This window comes from Hippoglossus stenolepis, chromosome 16 (assembly GCF_022539355.2).
Source record: "Hippoglossus stenolepis isolate QCI-W04-F060 chromosome 16, HSTE1.2, whole genome shotgun sequence".
NCBI lineage: Eukaryota > Metazoa > Chordata > Actinopteri > Pleuronectiformes > Pleuronectidae > Hippoglossus > Hippoglossus stenolepis.
Window position 1 is genome coordinate 8,072,334 of NC_061498.1, and position 24,292 is coordinate 8,096,625.

At 42.7% G+C, this 24,292-nt stretch overlaps 1 protein-coding gene across 5 annotated transcripts; it reads right to left on the bottom strand.

The window, feature by feature from the left end:
* Positions 1-77: 77 nt before the first annotated feature.
* On the bottom strand, positions 78-24,232 carry arhgap17b (Rho GTPase activating protein 17b). 5 transcript variants are annotated; one of them, XM_035180767.1, is made up of 21 exons: positions 23,910-24,232; positions 19,158-19,197; positions 12,625-12,729; positions 11,595-11,671; positions 10,901-11,012; positions 10,639-10,715; positions 10,329-10,431; positions 9,960-10,028; positions 9,783-9,864; positions 8,659-8,786; positions 7,441-7,552; positions 7,282-7,363; positions 6,922-7,002; positions 6,049-6,162; positions 5,840-5,931; positions 5,190-5,328; positions 4,103-4,393; positions 3,382-3,503; positions 2,894-3,307; positions 1,997-2,036; positions 1,253-1,389 (listed from the first exon to the last, which is right to left on the bottom strand). In XM_035180767.1, the coding sequence occupies exons 1-20, from the start codon at positions 23,960-23,962 to the stop codon at positions 2,029-2,031; spliced, it is 2,301 nt and encodes a 766-aa protein (XP_035036658.1). In that variant the 5' UTR covers positions 23,963-24,232; the 3' UTR covers positions 1,253-1,389; positions 1,997-2,028. The 5 variants fall into 5 exon arrangements, with proteins under 5 accessions (XP_035036657.1, XP_035036662.1, XP_035036658.1 ...); XM_035180768.1 differs by having other exon boundaries at positions 1,254-1,389; positions 1,991-2,036; XM_035180769.1 differs by having other exon boundaries at positions 1,283-1,389; positions 2,001-2,036.
* Between the last annotated feature and the right edge of the window lie 60 nt (positions 24,233-24,292).

The window sequence follows — 24,292 nt, forward strand, 5'->3', positions numbered from 1 at the left end:
TGAAAATCGAAACATAGTGATGATAGCTGGTAAAATGTTTTAATTCATTTAGTTTGGGCAAAAATGAAAAGACTGTAAAATGTTGAAGTCTTTTATTATTAAGAGTAATGATGCAACATATGCAGGAAAAAAAAAACATTAAAATGCTGAGAAGAAAAAAAAACATAATCAAAGATCTCACAAATACCACAACCGGGTACAGATTGTCAGCTGCAGTAGAAAATTATACACAAAGAAGATTTGAATTATTTGGCTGCATTTGGTCGTAGCTTCCAGCTCAAGTGGGAGTGATCACTGACAAACTATGTTATAAAAATCTAATTCTTTGAATAATCTTTTTTCCCTTTTCACAATAAAGGTTAATCTTTGAGCTATTTTGAACTTGGTAAAATAAGTCAGCTGAAATAATAAAAAAAAAAAAATCATACATTTTACCCAACTGGATCACTGCCTAAAATAAGATGACTTCCTGTGGAGAGGACACTGCTGGAAGACGACTGCGATTTTATATTGCACTCTTGCCAAAAATATTTGGTCATTAACAACCTTAATACAAACCAAGCACCTCGTTTGGCCCCTCGTCATGTCTTTGGTCATTTTATATCTGGTGCTGAAGTGTGTGACAAGTGTTCTCAGCTGAATGTCGCATTTAGCCAGAAAATGTCTTGTTTTTAAAGGATAAATAGATCAGCAGTGGGCGGCTAACACTCACAGAGCTGCGCTGCTGAATAAAGAAAGTAGGCTACTAGTCTTCGGGTCTATGTGGTCAAACCTGGTGCTAAAACCAACAGCAGGATTTTAAAAAGAAGCAGGGGACGAGCAAAAGCTTGGAATGCTTCACCATCACTCTTTGAGATCAGCTGCTACAGTAAATTTGCTGAGGTTATATGTTTTAAGTCCCATTAGCCTTCTGTGTAGCGAGGCCCTGCAGTCCAATCTCAAAATACTCTGCAGTGCATCGAGCAAAAAGAGTCCGACGTGAAGTCTAATGTGGAAAGTGATCAACAAGGGGTTTGCGGTTTAAGCCAACACTGTAATAAGATGAGGTTTCAGTTTTGAGTCAGTATAACGTAAGGAAAGACAGCCTTTTTTTTCCTCTGCGAGTGGAGCGTGCAGAGCTTGAGCCGACTGATGGGGGGGGGTGGGGGTGGGGGTGTTACCTGTCTGATATGTGATTATATACATTCAAACCAGAAGAAGGCGCTCGACGACAGTGGTCCCTCTCGTTTTGTTGTATTCACAGAGCGGTGCTCTCTGACTGGGTGTCTGGGTCTGCGTTTGGGGCTGGGCTGGAGGCGGGCTCTTGACCTGCAGAGCTGTCCCCCTGTTGGTCCACAATCACCTCAGGGATGAGGGCTCGTCCAATCCCCTTTAGGACCAGGCCTCCGTCTGTACAGGACAGTTACGGGGGGGGGAGGGTGACCAGTCAGCAAACAGATCAGTTGAGGCCAAACTTAACCATAACCACACACTGTTTCAATCATGCCACCTTGACACACTTAGTAAGACACCAAGGATTGCTCCCATTGTTAAGATATCAATTTTGCACATTTGGTACTCGTTCAGTAACATGTTTAGAGGGGAGGCAGGTATGAGAGAGCGTATCCTTGGTGTGTTCAGCTTAAAAATGTTTTGATCATCTGTTCCAGAGGACACTGCACATACAGAATGACAGCACACGCTTGGTTTTTACATCTGTTTAGTAGGTTTAGTTGCATGTTACAGAAAACTCTTAGCAGGCAGAAGCCAGCCAACCTCAGCAGCGAGAGATGGTGTCGGAATTATAAGCATGTTAGTGTCGTTGGACAGCGGGGGTTAAAGAGCAAGACAAATCCATACTAGTATACATAAATATGTATACAGTATGAGTGTAGTTACACACTGAAGGGAGCGAACGCCTGCATTGTTCATCTCCCCACAAACACATACATACACACACATGCAGTGGACACAGAAGCAAGGCCAGTGCATCAGCCCGTCACACCCTTACCATTACCTGCCTCGCAAAGCTCATCTCAGGCTGCCAGCTCAGACATCTGCAATATTTACACACATCCTGTCATGCTTCAGATCACCACAGTTCACATGTAGTGTGTGAGGCTTGTGCAGAAAAGTGAAACCAAACGCCAGTGAGCTAAAAACAGAGACATGCCCCGAGAGGACGCAGAGCAAAACCACTCGATGCTGAATATAACCATTGTTATTTCTTACTTTGCAGATGATTTCCATAAAAAAACATGATGATGGGGTTATAAAGTATGACAAACTACTCAGTAGTCAATTAGTTGCAGCTACAACATTCAAATTGCTCTTAAACATGAATACAATAACGATGGAATGTAATTGTGTAATATTAATAATACATAGCATCATAACACTTGCAGGAGCTGTTGAGTATTTATTTACATGATGAGTATTTTTATCTTTGATATTTGAAGTACTTTTTGCTGAGAAAACCTTTATTAAAGAATGATTTTAAAAGCAAGACTTGGTATTTCTGAAGGATCTGAGTTCTTCATTCATTCTTACATTGATAGTCTTAACTCTGGTGCACCACAAAGTGACCAGACCCATGATCCTGCTCTACTTGGAGCTAGATTAGTTTCCACTGGAAAAACTTGATCATACAATAAATGTTTTATGCTCAAACACACACACACACACACACACACACACACACACACACACACACACACACACACACACACACACACACACACACACACACACACACACACACACACACACACACACACACACACACACACACACAATATTGTTCGACAATATTGTTGCTACAGATGAAATAAGCTGAATACTTGCTCGTGATCCCTGATACTATTAATGACTATAACACTAAACTGGATTAATGAGAAACATACGAACTGTTTACCTGTTATGATCTTGGAGGCAGAGTTTAAGAGGTCATTTCCATCGTCATTGGCTGCAGGTTGTGGGGGCGGCGGCATGTTGGGCCGTGGTCGTGGCTTCGGAGCCGGCCTAGATGGGCGGGGGAGAGATCCAGAGTGGTGCAAATACAGCTGATTGGAGACGGGTCCATCGTGGGGTGGAGTGCCGGGCGGGGTGGGAGTGCTAGGCGGAGAGGGCTCTGGCTCCACGTGGGCCTGGTGGGGTTGCGGAGGCTGCGGGGGCGGGTGGCTCGGGGCGTGGATTGGGCTGTCTTTGCTGGAGTGGCGCCGGGGTGTGATGGGCGGGTAATGAGTGGAGCCAGGCATCTGGGTGCTGCTGGGATGGAAGGCGAAGGGGCTGGCCTGTTTGGGCGGGGCTGGGGCCTGCTTCTTGGTTCCTTTAGAGAAAAATTATAATTATTACATGATAAGAAAAATATTAATGGTATGTAAATAATGCACATTCTCTCACCTCTGCGGACCAAGTGTGGACTGGGCCCCCTAGACCCACCCTGAGAGTAGGGGGTTCCTACTGCAAGATGGACTGAGCCATTCCTCTGGGGAGGGGGAGTGGACATGAGTTCACGGGCCGGGCTGCAGGAAATACAATAAAATCTAAATGTTAATCCATCAACATGACATCTTCCCTGTACATTCAACAACCAAGTGATACATCAGGGCAAGAACTCATGCATAATATACAGACAAACTTAACTAACTTCCATTCAAAGGCTTCAAATTACATTAGGAGGTTATGGCATGAGAAAAGACTAAACAACAATATAAAGTGTAGGGAAGAGGATGCAAGATCAGAAAACAAGTTTGTTGGAAAGACTGAACGAAGGTTTGATAATGTGTTGCATGCAAATTCAGACAACACCAGAAATGCAGACAGGAAGAACGGCAAGTCAATTTAAAACAAAAGACGAGTTTGGAGTGGAGGATAAGAGTCGTCTGTAGACAGAGCAGGAAGTGATTTTCATTATTCTGCATTTGTTAAAATGAAGCCAAATTTAAAGCTGAGGCCATTGCAGATGTTATCATATGATTATAGATATTTTATGGCTTCCAGTATGGGAGCTGTAAACTCAAATCAAACAAATGACAAACAAAGGGGGGGGTAGAGCTCCGGATTGGCTGATTGGCTGCGAGCAGGCGGTGGAGTATTGTTGATACCTCAGCTCGCTCCTTACCTGCTCTCCTCTGCGCTGAGCTGGGTTACAACCTGCGGCTGCACTGTAGCTACCTGGACCCCACCACCCAGACCACCACCACCAACACCAGCACTGCCAGCTCCACTCAAGCCAGACTGCTCAGCCTCTACAGCCGCGGACGGAGCCTCGGTCTGGGGCTCAGGCTGGGTGGGACCCCCGGCTTCCAGAGGGGGCAGTGGGGGTTGGAAGGTGGGTGAGGTTAGCTGCGGCTGCTTTCTATTTACAGCGCTGGATCTACGTGGTGTGGGCTCCGGCTGTTTGTTAACAGTGCTAGGGAGGGGGGAGAGGGGAGAGAGTTCAGGAGGGCAGACCACACGCCATCAGACAGCAAAAGACAGAGGGACAGAGAACCAGCGAGAGAGAGAGAGAGAGAGGTGGTGCCAGAGACAGAGACAGACGCAACTTCCTGAGACCAATGAAACCCGAAAGAAGAACCCCCCCAAAAAAGACTAAAAAGCGCGTGACAGTGACCTTTGTTTAGAGGAACTGCTTTGAGCTGCGATGTCACTGCAGGGACAGAGGAGACAGATGCTGCACCGTACAAACAAAATGCAACAGAGGAAGCCCACACAAAACATAAAACCAGCAACCTACAGTGAGACCGGGGCTTTAATTGGAAATAAGAGAGACAACACACGAGTACACAAGAGTAACACAAGCGGATTTTAACTCCAGACAAAGTGGTGTCCAACAATAGGGAAAAAACGTTTTGTGAGAACTGCGTCTTCATCATGTTCTGTACAGACCTTGAGGAAAACAATCGATAAGCTTGAAGTCAGCTGAACAATAACAGAAGTAATGTTGTGTAAGAATCACAATGAACATCATTCCCTTCTTTCTTCAATCAGTAACTGGATTAACGGGAGCTACATTGGACTATGGCACAGCTTTGAAATCTGGACTGGGCAGATCTTCAGTGGGTGTCTCAGTGACTGTGATGGACTCGTCGGCCACTACATAGAGGGCCGACACGGCCGGGCCCCGCGACTCCTGCCTGCTCACTGTCTTGGGGCGTGACGGGAGGGTGAGGGGCAGGCTGAGGCTGAGGTGGGGGCGAGACAGGTACCTGTCTTTACGGGGAGTGTGACTGTCCCCGTCCTGCCCCACTTGGCTGCCGGGGCGTTTCCTTTCCAGGCTGGGTTCGGGGTCTGGGGTGGCCGGGTGGGAGGGCAAGGCGAACATGCCCGACACATTGAAGTCCACCTCTGAAAGAGGAAGAAACAAAAACAGATGATGAGGATTACAATGATGAAATGACCTTCTAATAATTTTGATTGTTTGACTCAAACAAAACATGATATTTGCAGTTTTCACTTTTATCTCTGCAGTAATGATGGAAAACTTTTTAATCCAGAAATCTGATTAATTCAAAACGAAAATGATGAGTCATTTATAGCCCTGTGCAAAATTTACTCAAACCGCAGAAAGTTTTTCTACAGTGTTGTATTGTTACTTCAAACTGACGTCTTCAGGAGTATGATCACGTTTTTAATTGTACATGGTTTCCATAAGAATAAAAGGAATAGGAAACATGTTTGGAGAGAAGCTTTTTTTTTTAAAGCTCACAATGGCTGAGGAACATTTTCGGCTGAATCTGCACTTAATAAAAAAACAAATGCATTGTCTTTGTTTGTGCTTTGTTCAACAGGAATACATCACCACTGGACACTGCAGATGGTTGTTAATAGTTAGACAATGATAGAACAGATGTTTTACCTTCAGGGAAGAACCAATCAGCATGCTGGATAATGGGCTCAATGATGGCGACGACATGGAGAGATGTAGCCGCTGCCATCTCTGCCAGCGTCCTGAATACACATTCACAGACAGACAAGGAAGGAAGAGCGAGGTCAGTTAGCTTCATCAACATCGGCTTCACTTTGTTCTCAGCAAAGTGAGGTGAACAGTGTGTGACTTTGTTTTACCCCTCTGCCTTCGCCCAGAGCAGGTTGGGTCCCAGGACGATGGCAATGTTGTTGGTTGACATTTTATTAACGTCGCTGTCCTGAGCCAGTTTGGCAAGAAACTTCACCAGATACCTGCAACAGAGACCACTGCTGTAAAACCTCCAGGAAACGGCCAACTTCAGATTTACTGTATCACTTGTCTGGTCCTGATCTCTAGCATCAGAACCGTACAGTGCTCTAATGAGATGAGGCATTAGAGTCCGAATCACCGTATACAAAAGATGGACGACATCACAGCGCCCCAAAGATGAAGCCAAAGCGCCTTAATCGCCACCTGCTGGCTGGCTGCAGTACAGGTCATAAACCTCACCAGTCAATATTAATGGATTAGACGCGGATCAAACTAAAAAGTCAAAGTACACGTTAACTAAGTTTTTCTCAAAGATGGTTTCTGTCATTTTAGGTAGTTCTTACCACACGGATGTTTGTTCAAGTGTTTATTTTCCAACAACCTTGGTTTTAATTGGTTAAGCTTCAAAATAGGGATGAAACGTCATGATTGGCAGCTTAGACTGACTGGTGATTGGACGAGCGCGAGTGTCGAAGGGACCTCACTACTGCGCCGTCCTCCAATCATGATCAAGATGGCAGCATTTGTATCCAGGATATTTTGGCTTCATTTCTGGATAGTGGGAGGAAGCGGAGAAGCGTCGTCCATCTTTATGTACGGCCTATGGTAAAAAATCTATTGTATCGATTTAGAAAGTGATCTACAGAACAGAAACGAACTCTACACATTCAGTTTTGTTACAATAGAGTGTATTGCATCATTTGAAGGTTCTTATACATCATATGTAGAAAAGATAAGAAAATAATTGAATGTCCTCTCACCTGAGGTTGGCTTTGTGAGTCTTTGGCAAATGGTCACATGTCACCCACAGGGCCTGAAGCCTCTTGTCAGGGTCCGACACACTGAAACCACACACACACACACACACACACACACACACACACACACACACACACACACACACACACACACACACACACACACACACACACACACACACACACACACACACACACACACACACACACACACACGATTTAAAATTACTTGTTACATAACCAGCAGCCTATCTAAAGCAGCCTGTGAGCACACGCTGCTTCAGGTATGTGCTTACTGCTTATTAGTACAGACTTGAGTTTGTTTTACAGGATATTAAAAATGAGTTGTGCGTGTTGTCTTACCTGGAGGACTGTAACCACTCGTCATACAGGCCAAAAGTCATTAGAGGTTCGGGAAGTTCCCTGAGGTAGGACTTCAGAGCTCCTGTGTGTGGAGAGGAGAGCAATGAGATATTGATCTGAACCAGATGGGGCCACTTTTTGCTGGATTTGAGGTTTTACCTGCGACAGCGTGAGGATCAGAGTAAAATTCCTCAAGCTGCGAAGTGGAACAGTCTAACGCTGCTTTGAGCTTCTTCAGCTTCGAAGCTCCGGCAGCTATTCTGAAGAGTCCCTGCAATGATGACAAGAGGACAAATGACTGAATTATGCTTTCTCTTCTTGAGGTGAGGTTTCCATCCTAAAATTAAAGAGGTGTGTCTGCTCTGGTATCCAGAGAGGAGAAGGTAATTTATGCAAAATTGTGCCAAGCTGGGGTAGGTAACATCTCCCTGGTGTTATTGAGCAATAATTCCATAATACCCTCTCAGCATAATGTAAATCAAGTGATCTGGGAGAAAACTTGACTTCTGCACATCCTCTGGGCTCCGTTTCCAGCCTTAGGGAGATCTGGCTCGTGAAGGGAGACTTGAACCAATCACAGGGCAGTTCAGAGACAGAACGCTCTTCCTATTGGCTGTTGTACTAAGCAGCTGCACCTGCACGGCCCTTTTGTGAAAGGCCAGCCCTGGATTAAAGGTGTTAAATCCTATAGGAACGGTCGCTGTTCCAGCATTGGCAACAACTTCCAAAGCAACCTAAACAAAGGGAGACTGAATTATCGAAAGAAGAGTCTAAAGAGAGTTGGACAATAAACGCAATAAAACACGCGTGGGTCATATGTTGCATGTGCGTATGAAGCCCGTATGAAACTTAGTTTTGAACGTCCTGGGGATCAAACTCAACAATCAACTATTTTTCGAGAAAACTCACCTACTGCAGCTTTAAATAACTGAGCAAGTCAGAAGAGGAATAGTTTTTTTCTGCCAACAGAGATGCAGCTCTTTCAGGATGAGTGTCAGACAGATACACAGCACGAGCTTTGTTTCCGTTTATAAACTCGTCTTAAATTGTCCTCCTTGGGGAGTCTAGTGGTTCGGTTACATTTAAAGAGTGTAAGAGTGAACATGGTAATGGATAACAGATGCCTGTCTGCACACACACACAGACACACACAAATGGTGCTTATTCCTGACGCCCAAAGCCTTGCTGACCACAAGTTGGCCACAGATGTTTCCAGACTGTACGCTCCATCATCTCTCGAGAGCAGTTCACATGACCCACGTTTCCTTCCAGTGGAGCAGTTTTCTAGGGACAAGTCCATGTCCAACTTTTGGTCAATTAACCCTCAACTTTGTCCCAGTTTACCAAAGTTCCTCTCTCTGTGATGCCAACCCGTACCTCCTCCTTCATGCCAGTTTCCAGCAGCATCATGACGCAGGCCTCCATCGGCAGAGCGATCTCCCGGTTGCTCCTCTTCAGGTGCTCCTCCAGGAGCGTACCAAACGCTGGCTTCTCCATCCAGGAGTCTGGGTGAGAAATAAACCGTCAGTGTCTTTACATTAATCGGATTGTTTGACACATTATAGTTTCCCCTGTCTAAGTCTTTATCATGCACATGCATACTTGTATATGTAAAAAGCCAAGTGGAAGCCTGGTTCTGCTTATGAAAAAAAGCTTCTGCTTCTGATAAATGAAGGAAGCGTTTATATCACACATATAAATAGACAAATAATTTATTATAATTTCCCGACAGGATCCCTGACAGTGTTTATGTCGCCGTGTGCTAATTGGAAATAAAAACTAAACCCTCTGATGTGTTTTACTAGAAAAATTATCCACACACTATTAAATATATCTCATGATTATAAATGAACATTTCAGTCACACTGAGCTCATCACCCATTAACTACTCTCCTCTGTTTTGACAGCAGAGACAGTCTGACCTCACTTTAACTTTATCTTATCTGCAGCACAGGAGAAGATTTTGTTCATAAACAAAAATACAAAATCAGTAAGAAAATTACTTACTATTAATTAATGACTGTACATATTTACAATATATCCTTAGCTTGACTTTAAAAACTGCAAATGATTTCTAGTGTCTCTTTTCAGTTCTACTGATGTGATCATACTGTTTACATTTGAATTTGCTGAATATCACTTTTGTCTGTTGTTATAACCACATTAACCCGCAGGTATCAGGGTTTCACCTTTATAAACACTGACAATGTTGCTTGTAAATTAACGACTCCTCCTCAATCACATGAACGCAACCGTAGCTAAATAAGAAAACCCAGAGTTAACAGAGTCCGTTGACAACCTGCTTTATTACGCAGGTTGTCCAGACTGCTGATAGGCTCAGTAAAGCCAGATAACTACAATATACAGTATCCTGGGTATGTTGAACTTGCTTCGTCGTACAGTCCTCAGGACATTCAACATTGTTTGCATATTTTTTATTGAATTAAGCTATAATAATTACGTATTTAAATAAATGAAATGTTTTCATGTCTGCTGCTCACCTTGCTGTATTTGGATTGTTGGTATAGCTGCTTCCAGAGCGGCCAGAGACCTCCTGTGGTACTCGGCCTGGGTCTCTAATAACTGGTGTACACAAAGTCACATAGATAAAAATATAGTGAAGCAGGTGTTCAGATTTTATCACCTTATACAGATTTTCATATTTGCATCACACTCACCAGGACGTAGTAGCGTGCATACTCTCCCTCTTTGGAAGCAAAGTTGTACATGTCTGCAGAGAGCTGGTCCTGCCGGTGACAGGATGTCAACCTTAAACTTTCTGCCTTGGAATATTTTCATTAACCCAGGTAAACTCCAGATGACAAAGCAATGAGCTGTAATTACATGCGCCTGATAATGTGCACAGTTTGTTATTGGTCCTCTCCTGCTACAAAGGCCTCCTTTGTTCAGCCTGTTCTATCGTCCTAACCTGATGAAGAGGCTCTTGCTGGAATGTACGGTTAAAACATGTTTGCATTCAATACTCCATATACTGCCAACCTGAACAACAAATATGTGATGTAGAAAGTCAGAAAAAAATGTTCTACCTTGCATATTTCTACTTTATTTAGAGCCTCGTCCATCTCGTCTTTTAGAGAATCGGCCTTAGCTGCCATGGCCTGGTTGTTGGACTTTGCTGCCTGGTACCACCTGCAGGCCAAGACATTATTTAGACACTATTAACATGACCTTATTTAATTTGACGGTTTTCCTTTCTCACTGTGCAAACTTTTGTACATATACATATCACATTTCCTAAAAATGTAAAAAGAAATACAGTAGTTTACTTAACACAAAATAACTCGAAATAAAGACTGTGTCCATCACTAAATACTAAATGTACATTAACAGTTGAACCTTGTCTTGGCCGAGTCATAGTCCAGAACCAGCTTGGCTAGTTGTTTCCTCTGTTTCAGTATATTGGGAATCTCCACCTGTGACAGTGAGAACATTGAGCATTTTGTCAGGATGAATCGTGCACGATGGTATCTTGTCGTACAGTCTTAGTTAAAATCTCAGCAATTTGTCTTATAATATAAAGTCGGGTTATAAAATGAGTTTTAAAGTAAAATAAGGTAACGTTTTATTATGGCGTGGTTGAAATAGTCAGTGTTGTTACCTCTGCCACCTGGTTAAGGGGATCCAGGATGTCTCTCTCCAGCTGCACTTCATGCTGCATCATTTCAGAGGCTAACTTGCTCTCTGCCTCCCCACACACGTCCATCATCTTTCTGTTCACACAGATACACAGGTACAGACACAAAAATTAAACATGTAAAAGGCCAAACGTGTTTAACTTAGGAATGCTTAGAGGTAGGGACCTCATGTGCAATATATCCAAGTACAGAAAGTAAACAAAACATTCTAGGAAAACACGGACTAACACTTACATTTGACAAATAGCGAAATCAAGAGCAAACCTAAAAGCCTTATAAAATAAATACAGTTCATATAATTTAATTTAAATCAAATGAATGAAAACAAGAACCACTGGAGGTAAAATAAGGTGAGTTCAAAAACTTTAAATGCCCTAAATGAGTTGAGTTTTAAATTATTCTGGAGGATTTAGTGAAATCTAGTGGTGAGGTTGCAGATTGCATCCAACTAATAGCCCACACAACACTCTCCACTTCCAGGAGTGTAAAAAGAAAACACAGCAGACCGCCTGTAGAGCCAGTGTTTGGTTTGTCTGCTCTGGGCCACTGTAGAACCCAGAGTACTTCATATTTAAGTGAAATGCTGTGAGCTGTTAAAAAGCTGCCCAAACAGGTTTGGCATGCAATAAAATCCTGTGGTTGCATTTCCCATCTCACCCAATCAGACTCTCGTCTCCCAGCTGACCGCCTCCCTCCTGCATGGCCTGCGACAGCGTCGTCAGGGGAAGCTTTTTCTGCAAATAGAACATAAATGTTTTGTTCACTTAAAAAAGGTGCAAAAAAAAAATTTGGAGCAGTTTTTTAAATCACATCTACACAAGTAACGTGAATCTTTCAAAGCTGATTTGAATTTTATATTTTATTTTTAATGCATTGCTCTGCTTATCAACTGGGCTGTGTCTCTTTATTCATCATTCACAGCACTCAACATTTTGTTACTCGAGAAACGACAATATATCACTTCTTTTCTCAATTCACATGCATTTCCATCACTGCCATCATTCATTTGGAAGCATTTTCATCACTTCCATTTTACTTACACCCGTAAGAGTGTGTTCCTTGAATGATAAATTGCAATTTTGTGTCGTGAAGGGTAAATGATGAATGTAAAGATGTAGAAAAAGATGAAGCTTGGTTCTGTTTTCATCATATCAGCTTTGAATGAATCAAATCCCTTGATAATCCATCACTAAATTCTTCATTTCACATCCATTTCAACCGCTCATGTTTCAGTTCACATGCATTTTCATCACCTTCATGTTCTGTCACATCCACCTCTCGTAAACTAATAGTCCAAACATAAACGAAAGATCTACATGTGGAGTTTAAGCAAATACACAATGTTCCGTGTGTGTGTGTGTGCGTGCGTGTGTTTTCCAGTGAAGTTGGCAGGAGTCCACTGCTGAATATTTTTCTCATGAGTCCTGCACATATTTGTGTTACATAAGCGATGCTATGTGCTCATAGCACAAGATAGCAGGTCCACACTAATCTGATAATGGTGTGACAGTGATTCATCCCTAATTAATTTCTCTATGAGTGGCATGCTGCATTAGCATCTCTCTGTGTGGCTCCTAAAGAAAATGGAAAAGTTTTATATAGCTCTTGACTTCGTAGCATGTGCCAACATGGTGAGATGAGTTTATGAGTCTCTCCAAAGAGGGAAGCGAAATCGAGCACTTCTTACATGTCGCTTCTCTGAGTCTGTGCCGAGTTGACCCTGCAGACAGGACACCAGCCTCTTGTGCGTGTTGTGCGACACCAAACGCACCAACTCCATCCGCCTCTCGATCTTCACATGAAGAAAAAAAACAAATGCAATGTCGTTAAAGTCAGAACAGAACAAACAGGCCCACTGTGAGAAAAGTGCAGTCGTCAGATTTACAGCAGGGTAAAGGTAACGTGTTGTGGATTTTCCTGCTGAACAGAAACACTCCAGATGAGGGCTACAGATCCAAACACAGATACTGCACCAGAGCACATGCATCTCTAAACTTTACATCCAGTTTGTGTTTGAGAGATGATGGAGGACATCACTGCCATTTGTTCAGCTCCGTCCTGCAGCATCCGGTGCAACACACACAGCAGATAAATAACACAGACTGCTGGATTGGGGTCTTCACTGAGAATAGAGAAAGCTTTTGTGTTTTAACACATGAAACCTCTGAGCTCAGACACTTTTGAGTAACAGAGATTCGTTACTGGCGGATCAACTTCATAAGCAGGTATTTTAGGGACCTGATAGAGCTGCTGTTTTAAACCCTTAACTCCAATAATCCTCGTACATTACGGTATATTTCCAGAGCCCATTTTCTCAGAGTGTAACACAGTCTCAGGGGGATTCATTCAAGTTCATTTCAGCAGTTTCAACAGTGATTCTACTTTTTCTCTCCTGATAAACTCAGAGAACTCTCTTTCTGTGAAACTTCAACTCAATCTACGTCACTGCAGGAAGTCATTGGAATAAACACGACAACAGTACGCACATGGGATTGTTGTGGGGCCAAGTATTGAGCGAACGTCCAGCTGGGACTGAATGAATGAACAGAAACAGTGGATTTTACTGTAAAATCCACTGTTACATCTGGTCTCCACCAAACACACTTAATAAGGTCAGTATCGAGGCCAATGCTGATCTCACACATTGGAGAATTCCTGCTTCCCTGCGTTCCTGAAATACTTTGTCCTTCAGTTTGTATTTAATAAATCATTTAGATCATTTCATAGTTTGATTTGTTTCATTCCATTATACCACAAACATACCGTCAATGAACACACAAAGTATATGGATAAAATAACCACAAAAATATACAAACAATACATATCAAAGTATTTCATGATGCTGATGCCAAATTTACAAAAGAAAAAGTCAATCATTTGTGAGCTTGCCACAGTGGCCTGATATAATGAGATATTAAACTACCGAAGCATGAACCATGTGGTAAAGTCTCTGAAGGTCTGAAGCTTTACATCATCGTATTACTCATCCCTATACAAACCATCATTTGAGTCATTTTCACATAAAAAACTTTCCATCTGGGATTCAGCTCTGATGTCAGAGTATCCTTGAATGCCCCGCCAGTGAGAGTTTTCACATCAGATGCCTGCATCACTGTTTTAACGCTCATATAAAGTTTACTGATAGAAAATAAGTCTCAAATTTCAAGACTTTTGTTAAATGAATATACCTAGAATTACCATCCTGTAGTTGTCTGCCTCCGCTAACCAGTAAAAGTACATATCTATTTCCAGACTCATATGAGATTGACCTTTGAATTCTCATCAGTTCATCTTTGAGTCCAAATGACAACTGGTCAAAATTAGAAGAAATTCCCTAAAGGCAGACGTGAGATATCATGTTCAAGAGGCCAAAAACATGTCCTCGACCCTTGACCACCAAAATCTAATCTAATTAACGTTTGTGTCAAATTTGAAAGGAGACATTCTTAAGATACCGTTTTCATGAGGCAAAAAAGAAAAAAAAAGGGTTTAGAAATGGTCACAGTGACCTTGACTCAAGGTGTTCTTGAGATATCGTGTTCAGTAGAATGGGACGGACAGGCAGAGGGACAACCCCTCATACATAATGCCTCAGGCTAGTGGCTGTCGCTGGCTCCGGCATAAAAACACGCTGGTGTCGTTCTTAAAACAAAACCATTGTTTATTATCCTTTACTTGGAAAATTGTCTGCAGTATTTCCTAAACCAGAGAGAATTTGAACGAGGCAACATAAATTGAGTTTGCTTTTTGGAACTGAAGTTAAAACTCTTGTTGTTGCAGCACTGGGGACATTTTGATTTTGCACTAAGGGTCTCTCATCTGAGTATCTACTTCCTCTTCCTGTTTCACTGTAAACAACAGCGTCATTTAGTGTCTGATCGTCATCTTTCTCTTTTGCTTCCTCTTTTACTTTCATCCTCACTAATTTGCGGCTCTCTTTACGTCACATCAGGCTCCCGCTCCCTCACTTGCACACACATACATTTCCTCCTCCCTCTCTCCTGAGGCCACGCCAGACCACAGCTGGAGTTGGCTTCTTTGCCTGGATCCAATGGATTCGCTCACCATTCAGCTGATCCCCAGCTCTGATTAGAGCAGCGCAGTATAGTTCTATCTGGTGGCGGCTCGATTGGATCCAGACTTCCAAAGCTCAGTGCCAGGAAGGAAAGAAAGGGGAGTGAGTGGCTGCAGTGTGGGCGGTGCGGGCGACTGGATACACTGGGTGATCGCATTGTCTGTGCCGATGGAAAGTTTTCTTTCATTATACACAAGAAAGACCCTCAGGACCCTCACTGAATTTACAAAATATTAAGTCTGCTTCACACAATTTACTTTTGAAAAAGTCTCAAAGTTTAAACTTCCTTCTCGCCGTAACTTCTGCTTCTCCAATAAAGTTGTTATGATGCGCCGGCATAGATGTAATCATGAAAAATAATCGTGTAAAACCTCCATGAGACTAAATCCGAAAGTCAATTAAGGGAACAAACTCTTGCAGGAAAGCACCCTGATCAGAGCCACAGACACAACACAACACAACACAACACAAACACAAACACAAACACACACACACACACACTTCAACGATTGACAGGACAGAGACGATCCCTTCCTCCCACGTCTCTGTTATGTAGCTGTCCAAAGGTTTACAGTGCAGTAACTGCCATCACCTTTTATTTTTTTCAGTCAGCAATGAAAGCAGTGAAGAGAGTGAGCTGACGACCTCTGACCTACCACAGCAGAAAATGTGGAACGTTTAGTGAGTCACAGAGGAACCGGGCGGGTGGATTCAGTTTTGTTTTCTGGCTTCGAGCTGCCTTTGTTGACCGGATAGTGCGGAAAACTGATAGGCTGGTGGACTGCAGCGGTGCCGCCAGGGATTTAGGGCCCCATGAAAAGAGTTACCACAGGCCAGGCTGTGAAAATACATGTATCCTATAAACTGGATGAAACCTCTCTGAGAACTGTCCATATTTCACAGTCTGAGTGGAACTTTAGTGGCAGACGTCTCTTTAATGTCTGATAATGAGGCAGAAAGCAGGATTCAAATAGAAAAGTGTGTCAGAGGGCAACGTCATCCACTGACCAGCACCACAGCACTTTATTAGAGATGAGTTGTCTGTTCTCAATACAATACACCAACACTTAGAAGAACATATCAGCCTATTAGGGTCAGAGGTCAAGGTTATTGATCCACGAATAATATTTACGAATATTTACCTCCACCGAGGAGGTAACGTTTTCATGTTCGCTTGTTTGTCTGTTAGCAAGATTACGCAGAAACTACAGAACTGCTTATCTTGAAACTTGTAGGAAGTGCGTGGTACAGGCCAAGAAAGAACCCATTGACTTTTGGAGCAGAATTAAATAAGGTGATGGATCCATAGAGTTTTTCAACACTATTTTGTGGATTTCTAGAAAAAATGTACAGATCTTTATGAAAAAAAATCTAGCATATATACAGGACTGATTGTGCGATTTGGTGCGGCTGGATTGAATCTAAGGGGAATGTTGGCCCTTGGCGGAGGTAGTGCCACTTTAATCTAACATAAAATTGGCAGAACACAACAATGTTTGAAAACAGAATATCTAACTGGAAAACGTTGAACCCTGGGAAAACAGGACCCTGGGAATATAGACACTTTTAGTGTAGAAATGCTGTTGTTGTTAAAAAAACGTCCCAGACTAGACTATAATCTTTATGAAATATACAAAGCCAGTGTCCCAGGCCTCTGTTTGGCTTTAAGAGCTGTGTAACCAACAAATACCTGTTTTACATACAGTATCAGATATGGGTTTGGGTGAGTAACCACAACAGTAACTCTCTATTATGTCTCTTAAGTGGAAATACTGAGATATGGGGCCAGTTTCAGCCTGGAAGGCAGCAATTCAATCCCGTCTGACAGCAGTTCTCCCACTGAGGGCAGGACGTGTCCAAACAAGATAAATGCCTCAGCCGGTGCAGAGGACTGTGGAAAAATGGAAAAAGAAAAGACGACTACGACACCACAGAAGTGTCAGATTTCATGCTGGACGGTTCGGAGAAGGGGGATGTGGGGAGGGGGAAAGTAAAAACTTTTCTTTCTCTGCTCATGTTTGGACTGTCTATGAATAAGTAAACTAACATTTTATAAAAACTGACTGCAGCATGTTTCCTGATTGACTATATTACATCTTTTCCTGTGTGATTTCTTAAAACCGCAGATTTGCAACACGGCGCCGAAGTTGTTTTGCCAAAAGACATCCAAGCCACTTGCACCATGCTGACGGCCTGACAATCACATTCCTGACTGAGGAATGTCTAACGCAGAACAAAGCTCCTGTCGTTCAGGACAAGGACCAAAGATGAGAGCATTCTCAGGAAGGGTTGGGTCAGTTATCGCCCTGCGCTGTGAGGACGGTGAGATATGTGGCTAAACTTAACTATTTCCACTATTAAAGCAAAGATCTGTCTATAGACTGTTCATACAGATCACAGCATGTTTTTGTATCTACATGTATTTGTCCATACCTGATAAGAAATACTTGTATTACCACTTGTTGTGTGTCACTGTGTGTGAACCACATGGGGTCCAGAGTTCATTACTGCCCATCATAAAACGTTGACACTCAGGACTGATTGAGGGCTGTTGAAAGTTTTGTTTTTACTTCACTCTTTCACCTTTCTATTTACAAAAAAAAAAAAAAAGCCTCTCCTGTAAACCGTCTCTCTCAGCTTCTCTGGTGGTTAATCACACTCTTTTCCAACAGTGATTACAGTTTCACTAGCCAGAAAACTCCCATCCTCCAACACACACACACACACACACACACACACACACACACACACACACACACACACACACACACACACACACACACACACACACACACACACACACACACACACACACACACACACACACACACACACACACACACACACACACACACACACTATGTACATCCTCGCAAGACAACAGAACATAGCCAGGTTTTTGCCTTGAGTGGAAAACCATGAGGCACTTCTCCTCCAGTGCCAAACCTCTGAGCTGGCGAGTCATTGCTGAATGAAAGACTCCCCACTGTTGTAGCTGTAATTCTAACAGTTGTACTCCAAGACTGCAGAGCGACCTGGCGTCAACAAGCCGCTCAGGCACGATGGCTTTAACAGGGCCTCTGAGGAGAACTTGTAAGTCCTGTGATAACTTCCGCATTTCACTCTTTCTGTAAGCGACCTCTAAAATAGCCCTTTATACACTGGTTCTAAAATAAAGTGGGTTAGACGGTGAACAGGACATAACGCCCTTCATGGGTAACAGATAATAAACCACAGAGTCAAATTAACCTTTAAACATTGTGTGTCAGCGACTGCAGACACATCCGAGGCTGAGAGGGGAGCAACAATATGGTCACAGTTCACTTTGATAAGAGTTTAAAAAAACTATGGTGTGGCACTGAAAATTCTTACTCATAACTGTTTTAGGCACACCCTGTGCATGTGGAGCGTTTTCAAGGTATAGCTTTTTTTATTTTATTTATTTAACTGCATTCCTTTACATATGTAAACAAATCTGCTTTACAAATAACACGCGGAGCCCTTTCAAAAGAAAAGTTAAATGAATATTTAAAAAAAAGGAATTCCACTGATTGTTTTCTAAATGATTCATTTGCTAATCATTTTATAGATGGACCATGTTTGTACAGTATGACATGTCCAAATGTAGTTAAACATGGTTACTGTAATCTCCCATAAAACTAGATGAAGTGTTTTCTTTTGTTCAATAACAAAATATAATCCTACACTGAAAAAACGATGATCAAAAATCTAGTGTAGGGGCCTATTTGTTTGCAGCTTTGCAAAGTATCTTTCTAAAATGTCTTCATTAAAGTAAAAAGCAACTGTCTTCAAGTCAACACTGCATTGACAAATGGCATCAACTTAAAGAACACAATCTGATATTTTTGTTCTACACTCTGGAGCACAAATTCAACGAGAGAGAAAACACCAACAACCCGACTATAAAAAAAGCCATTCCAGACCATCCCACCCAGACATTGCACTTCAGGTTTCTGTTTGTAAAAATGACTGACATTCACTATTCACCCACTAACGCACACTGTCACATTTCTATTACATGTTTTTTGCACCTCTAGGAGAGATACTGTAACACAGGATACAGTTTGTCTGATGCACCCAATAAGAATAATAAAAATAAGAATAAATAAGAATGATATATTCACCTGTAGGAGGTCATCGCTCAGCACCTCAGTTTTCTCAGCCCTGTTGAGAGAAACACAAATATGAAGACAAAAATAAAAGACTGACAACGAACAGAGGAATAAAAACACATAGAACTAGAGTTACCGCACTGCGGTTGTATGCCTCCGCCAACCAGTGCAGTTTCTGTGTACATATTTCTACACCCTTTTTTTCTTATATAAAGTTCACTGTAACCTTTTCACAACTGAAACACAGCAACATGAGGTCATTGTGACCTTGACCTTTGACCTCCAGGCACCAAAATCAAATCAGTTCATCTTTGAGTTCAAGTGAAAGTTTGCACCAAATTTGAAGACATTCCCTCAAGCTGATCTCAAGATATCACGTTCAAGAAAGATAAACATACTTTGTGAGGCCACCGTGACCTTGACCTTTGACATTTTACCTTTTACCTATGACTTTGACGGACAGCGACAACCCAGAAACATAAAAACACACCTTCTACATACAGAGACAAGACACGACACCATAAACACCTCCACAATATTATGCAATCCAAGGATATCAGCTGAGGACACGCCTGTTAAATACCAAGAATTCAATTCAGTCCATAAAACTTTCATGTATCCCCTTTAAATAACTAAAGAATATAAAGACTGATTTATCAGTTGGCCGATGATATCAGCCGATATGAGCGTTTCACAGATGTATTATGTTTGCCAGGGCCAATGCGCTAATATGGAAACTTTAATTTGACAGAAGATGTGCATTTATGTTTACTTTGCTCACTTTTCTGTACTGGTGAAACAAAAGGCAGCAAAGTGAAGTATAGTGATCCATGGAGGAACCATGGAGGTTATAGTTTCCCCCCCGTCTGTCACAAAAACAATTGAATGGATTATCACAGAACTTGGTGGAAGGGTGTGGTATGAATCAGGGGAAGAACCCGTTAAATGTTCTCTTTCTTTAACATTCAACATTTTACCATGTTCACTCTCTTCCCAGGGAATAATTCATGGATCTTGATGAAACAAATCTGGCATATTTAGGGATCTATGAGTGTGTGAAATTCGGGGCAGCTTGATTGAACTTAAGTGTATTAAGAGGTATGCGCTCTAGTGAGTGCCATTCTAGTTTTGTTATTCTATTTCAACTAAACAAGGCCTAGCTTGTTGTAGAGAAACAGCTGATGTGCAGAACAGTCCATCCAGCCCAACCTGTCTGCAGATTGCACTGTGTGTGCCTGCAGCAAGAATACACAGAGCACCATATTCCTAAATACACAACAAAATGTTATCACAAGAAATACTTCAGATGTGTCTTAAATCATATCACGCTTTCTTAATTACCGGATAACATTCGCACACACATACTCGACACCCAGGCACAAAACAGATTCCTTTACCGTGTCCAAAAACACTTCCTGTTGCGTCATGTGCACCTGGTTTGTTATGGCAACAGGGGCAAGGTGTGTGTGTTTGTGTGGAGGAGGTCGGGTGTTGCCAAGTGTCTTGTTGAGGTCTGAAAATCCCCAAACACACACCGCACATTGTAGCAGAGTCTGCGAAAAATAGGACACTGTGCACAAAATGCCAAAATCCCCTCCATCACATCTGGAATAAGATAAAGATTCACTTCTTCATATGTGACCGCTTACTCCAAACACAGCTCATTCCAAATTTCATCTTCAGAAAATAATCACTGCTTTTCGTTTCTTGGCTTGAATCTCGCTGAGCTAGCGAGCTCATCACTGACCCTACTGATGTCGAGCATAATCCACCAACCACACACCACCGTGCACACGTATAGCATCTCCGCACACAGATCCCCGAGGACCTCTTCCCTCGCTCGACCGTGCAGAGCAGACGCACACTATAGATTTAAATCTCGCAGGGATCAATTAGCCCTCTCCCACACAAGAGTTATTACCTAATACAGCTGGAAGACTCAGAAATAAGATCCTCGCATGTTACACCCACCAGTTACACGCTTACCTCACCTCCTGAAATATCCTCACTGATCATTGAAAATCCCTTCGGCTGAACTCTGCTGTCCCGAGCTCGAAGCACGGGTCGAGATTTTAAATTGTACAATCGAAGTGAACTTCCAGAAGCACATAGATCACTGCAACACTCCCAACACCAAACTGGGCTTTAATGCAGAGCGGCCACCCTCTCCTCAGGGAAAGACCCATGTATGTACGCACCTAAAGGACTCAGAGACTGGGAGAAACAAGATTCTCTGGTCTGATAAAAGATTGAATTGCTTGGCCTCAACTCTAAGCCTCCTGCCTGGCTACCCTCCCCATATTGCTAAGTCCGGCCAGGCAGCCGGCTCTATAAAGAGTCCTGGTCATTTCAAACTTCTTCCTTTAAGAACTACAGAGGCCGCTGTGCTCTCAGGAACCTTCAGTGCAGAAGAAACTTGCAGACTTCCTCATGCGTAAGGTTCCAGTGTCAACAAATAGTAGGACGTAACCTTAACGTGAGTCATAATCGGACAGTGTCCTTTGACATGTAAATGGGAATTTGAATGTCTTATTCAGAGTTAGGTCAATAGTTGGACTGTTGCTGTCAAACTAATTGAAAAAGTCACATTTTGTTTATTCAACAGTTCGACAGAGGTGGAGGTGCAGCTTGTGACGGCGTTGGATACGATCTGCAGCCAGAACACCGACACACACTCATCCACATGATCACATTACACTTTACAGGCTACACAGCCTCGCCATCTTAAGATTCCTATCAATATTCAATTTGCATTGATTTTCCCAGAGCACAGCTTTGCTCTGGCCAGCAGCTACTGTTCTAATAATAGACTTTCACAATGCTGGATTCCAGACCCTGAACGAAAACAACACAGAGAGCTGGAGCAGAACAGTAACTGTGCAACATACGATATTCTCTGTTAAGTTTATGGACTTGTGTTGGGAAATTAATAAAGCTAAAGCCCTTATATATATTCATATAATATAACAATATTTATAATATGAGGTTTCGTTGCCTGTTTCCTTCCCAAATCAAAGTTTTGTTAAACTCTGTCAAAGTAGGCAAATCTGTACAACGGCTCCGGTGATTTATAAACACCGTTACCCTGCTGCCTCACCACACATGGGAACTACATGTAAATTAAAACGGCTTCCTCTTTTTGAAAAAGAAAACAACACTGTGGGGCCGTGTGATGTCCCCGGCCCTCCGCCTGCGCCCCCTCCAAGCGTAGAAATGCTTATTCCACAAAAACCCTCCGAGTCTGGCTCTTCCGCTGCCAAACAGAGAAGCACATCAACACAAACTGTAGTGGGGGGGGACAAAGTCACTGGTTTGTGAACTTGATAAAAAGTCATTGTAGTTTCTGAAGTAGGGAGCAGCTTATATGAAATGTTATCTAAGTTTAACTTGGCTTATTTGTGCTGCTGGAGGGTTTATAACTGTCATAGAAACACACTTTTTAGGGAAAAAATAGTATTGGAACATCTCTACTTTAATCCATTTTTTACTGAACATTATGCTCCTCCACCATTTACTTTCAAACTCCCACTTTCGGCTCTGTTACTCATGCAGAGCAACAAAAGGCATCAGAGGATTTCTGGCATGTTAAACTAATCCACAGTGGGTGTGAGCCTGCGAACACTTCTACTTCTCAGTCCTCCAGCTGTCAGTCTGCTCACAGGAGTTTTACTGCTCTTTCACGACATATGGGAGGAATGTATACGAGGAATCCTGGGCCTGTGCCGGCAGGGTGTTGGTTGGAGAGTCATTTTAAAGAGACTTTAACTTCTGCCGACACGATTAATGCTGTAATAACTGGAGACATCATCTCAGTGGTAGCTGCTGATGGAGACAGGGAGAGGAGAGGGAGGTGGTACAGATGTAGATAGTGTGTGTGTGTGTGTGTGTGTGTGTGTGTGTGTGTGTGTGTGTGTGTGTCATGTTGTACCTCATCTTTGTAAAACGGTTTGCTGTTAATCGAGTGTTCGTCATTAAAGAAAAGTTTAAAAACAATGAGGAAGAGATAAAAGAAATAATGATTTAAAAGTTCTCGCGATAATTATCGATATCGTCTGATATTAAATTGTTTGTATCTTAAATAACTTTTTTTCAGCCCTAACTTATCATATAGAAACCCTGTTTCTAGGCGTGTATTAAAGGTTCAGGGAATACAATTCAGTGACATAGTGGTAAAGTGTCATGTTGCAGCTGAACACCCCTCACCTCACCCTTCCCTTCCAAACATGAGAACCTGTGGTAGCCTTCAGTTGTTATACAAACTCAAAAAGGTGTTTAGTTTGTCCAGTTTGGGCTACTGTAAAAAACATGGCGGCCTCCGTAGAGAGGACCCGCTCCCTGTAAATATGAAGTATTTAAATATATAGGGTAAAGAAAACAACAATTCGTACAACTTAAATGATCACACACTAGTGAAAACATCACTGGGGTTATCTTATATCCGATTTCTGCCAATTGATCCCTGAATCTTACACACTGGACCTTTAACACTCAAAGCAGAAAATCTGAGGTCACGTAGTAATTGCACAGGTTTATTTTCAGCTGCAAAATGTTACTTTACTTTTGAGAAGTGTTTCGCAAAACGTGGCCCAGCCCTTCCGACACCGCCCACACCGGGAGGGCGGGTGGTAATGGAGGAGGGCAACACACACAGACAAACACACACAGACAAACACACAGTTTTCACAAATTCACAACATCAGTGCTGCTTCAACATAAATAATATAAACATAAGCAACATGTGACTTTAACCTGCAGGACTCTCACCTTCCCACAGTCTGGTTGGCGAGTTGCCTCATGCGATTAAACTGTTTCTTCATGTCGATACTTTCCTCTCGTTTCCTACAAAGTGCGTAAAAGTGCGCTGCGCCTGTCGATCATCCACACAAAGTTGCGCTACGTCTCTGCCATGGTGGCGGAAGAAACTCTCTTGAGCTGAGTGAGTTCCCCTCTGGTTGTGAGTTAGAAGCGCCTGTGACGAGCTCCAGGTTCCATGTCCCCCAGATTTCAGCCCTGTGCTCCGGTGCCTGGCCTGTGCTCAGCCACTGTGGAGGAAAGAAGGAAGTGCCTTCACTTCCCCACTGTACCGAGCAGGGTGACATGTGATACCTCCGCTACAGAGAGAGGGGGGGGGGAGAACAGCTTTGAGT

What these genes read in the sequence shown, in the direction of transcription:
- arhgap17b (XM_035180766.2), bottom strand. Translation starts at nt 23,962, where the DNA reads ATGAAGAAACAGTTTAATCGCATGAGGCAACTCGCCAACCAGACTGTG. An exon ending in TATGACTCGGCCAAGACAAG is followed by an intron (nt 10,432 to 10,638) that starts GTTCAACTGTTA and finishes CTTGGCCTGCAG; the next exon opens with GTGGTACCAGGCAGCAAAGT. An exon ending in ACTCACAAAGCCAACCTCAG is followed by an intron (nt 6,163 to 6,921) that starts GTGAGAGGACAT and finishes TCTCTGTTGCAG; the next exon opens with GTATCTGGTGAAGTTTCTTG.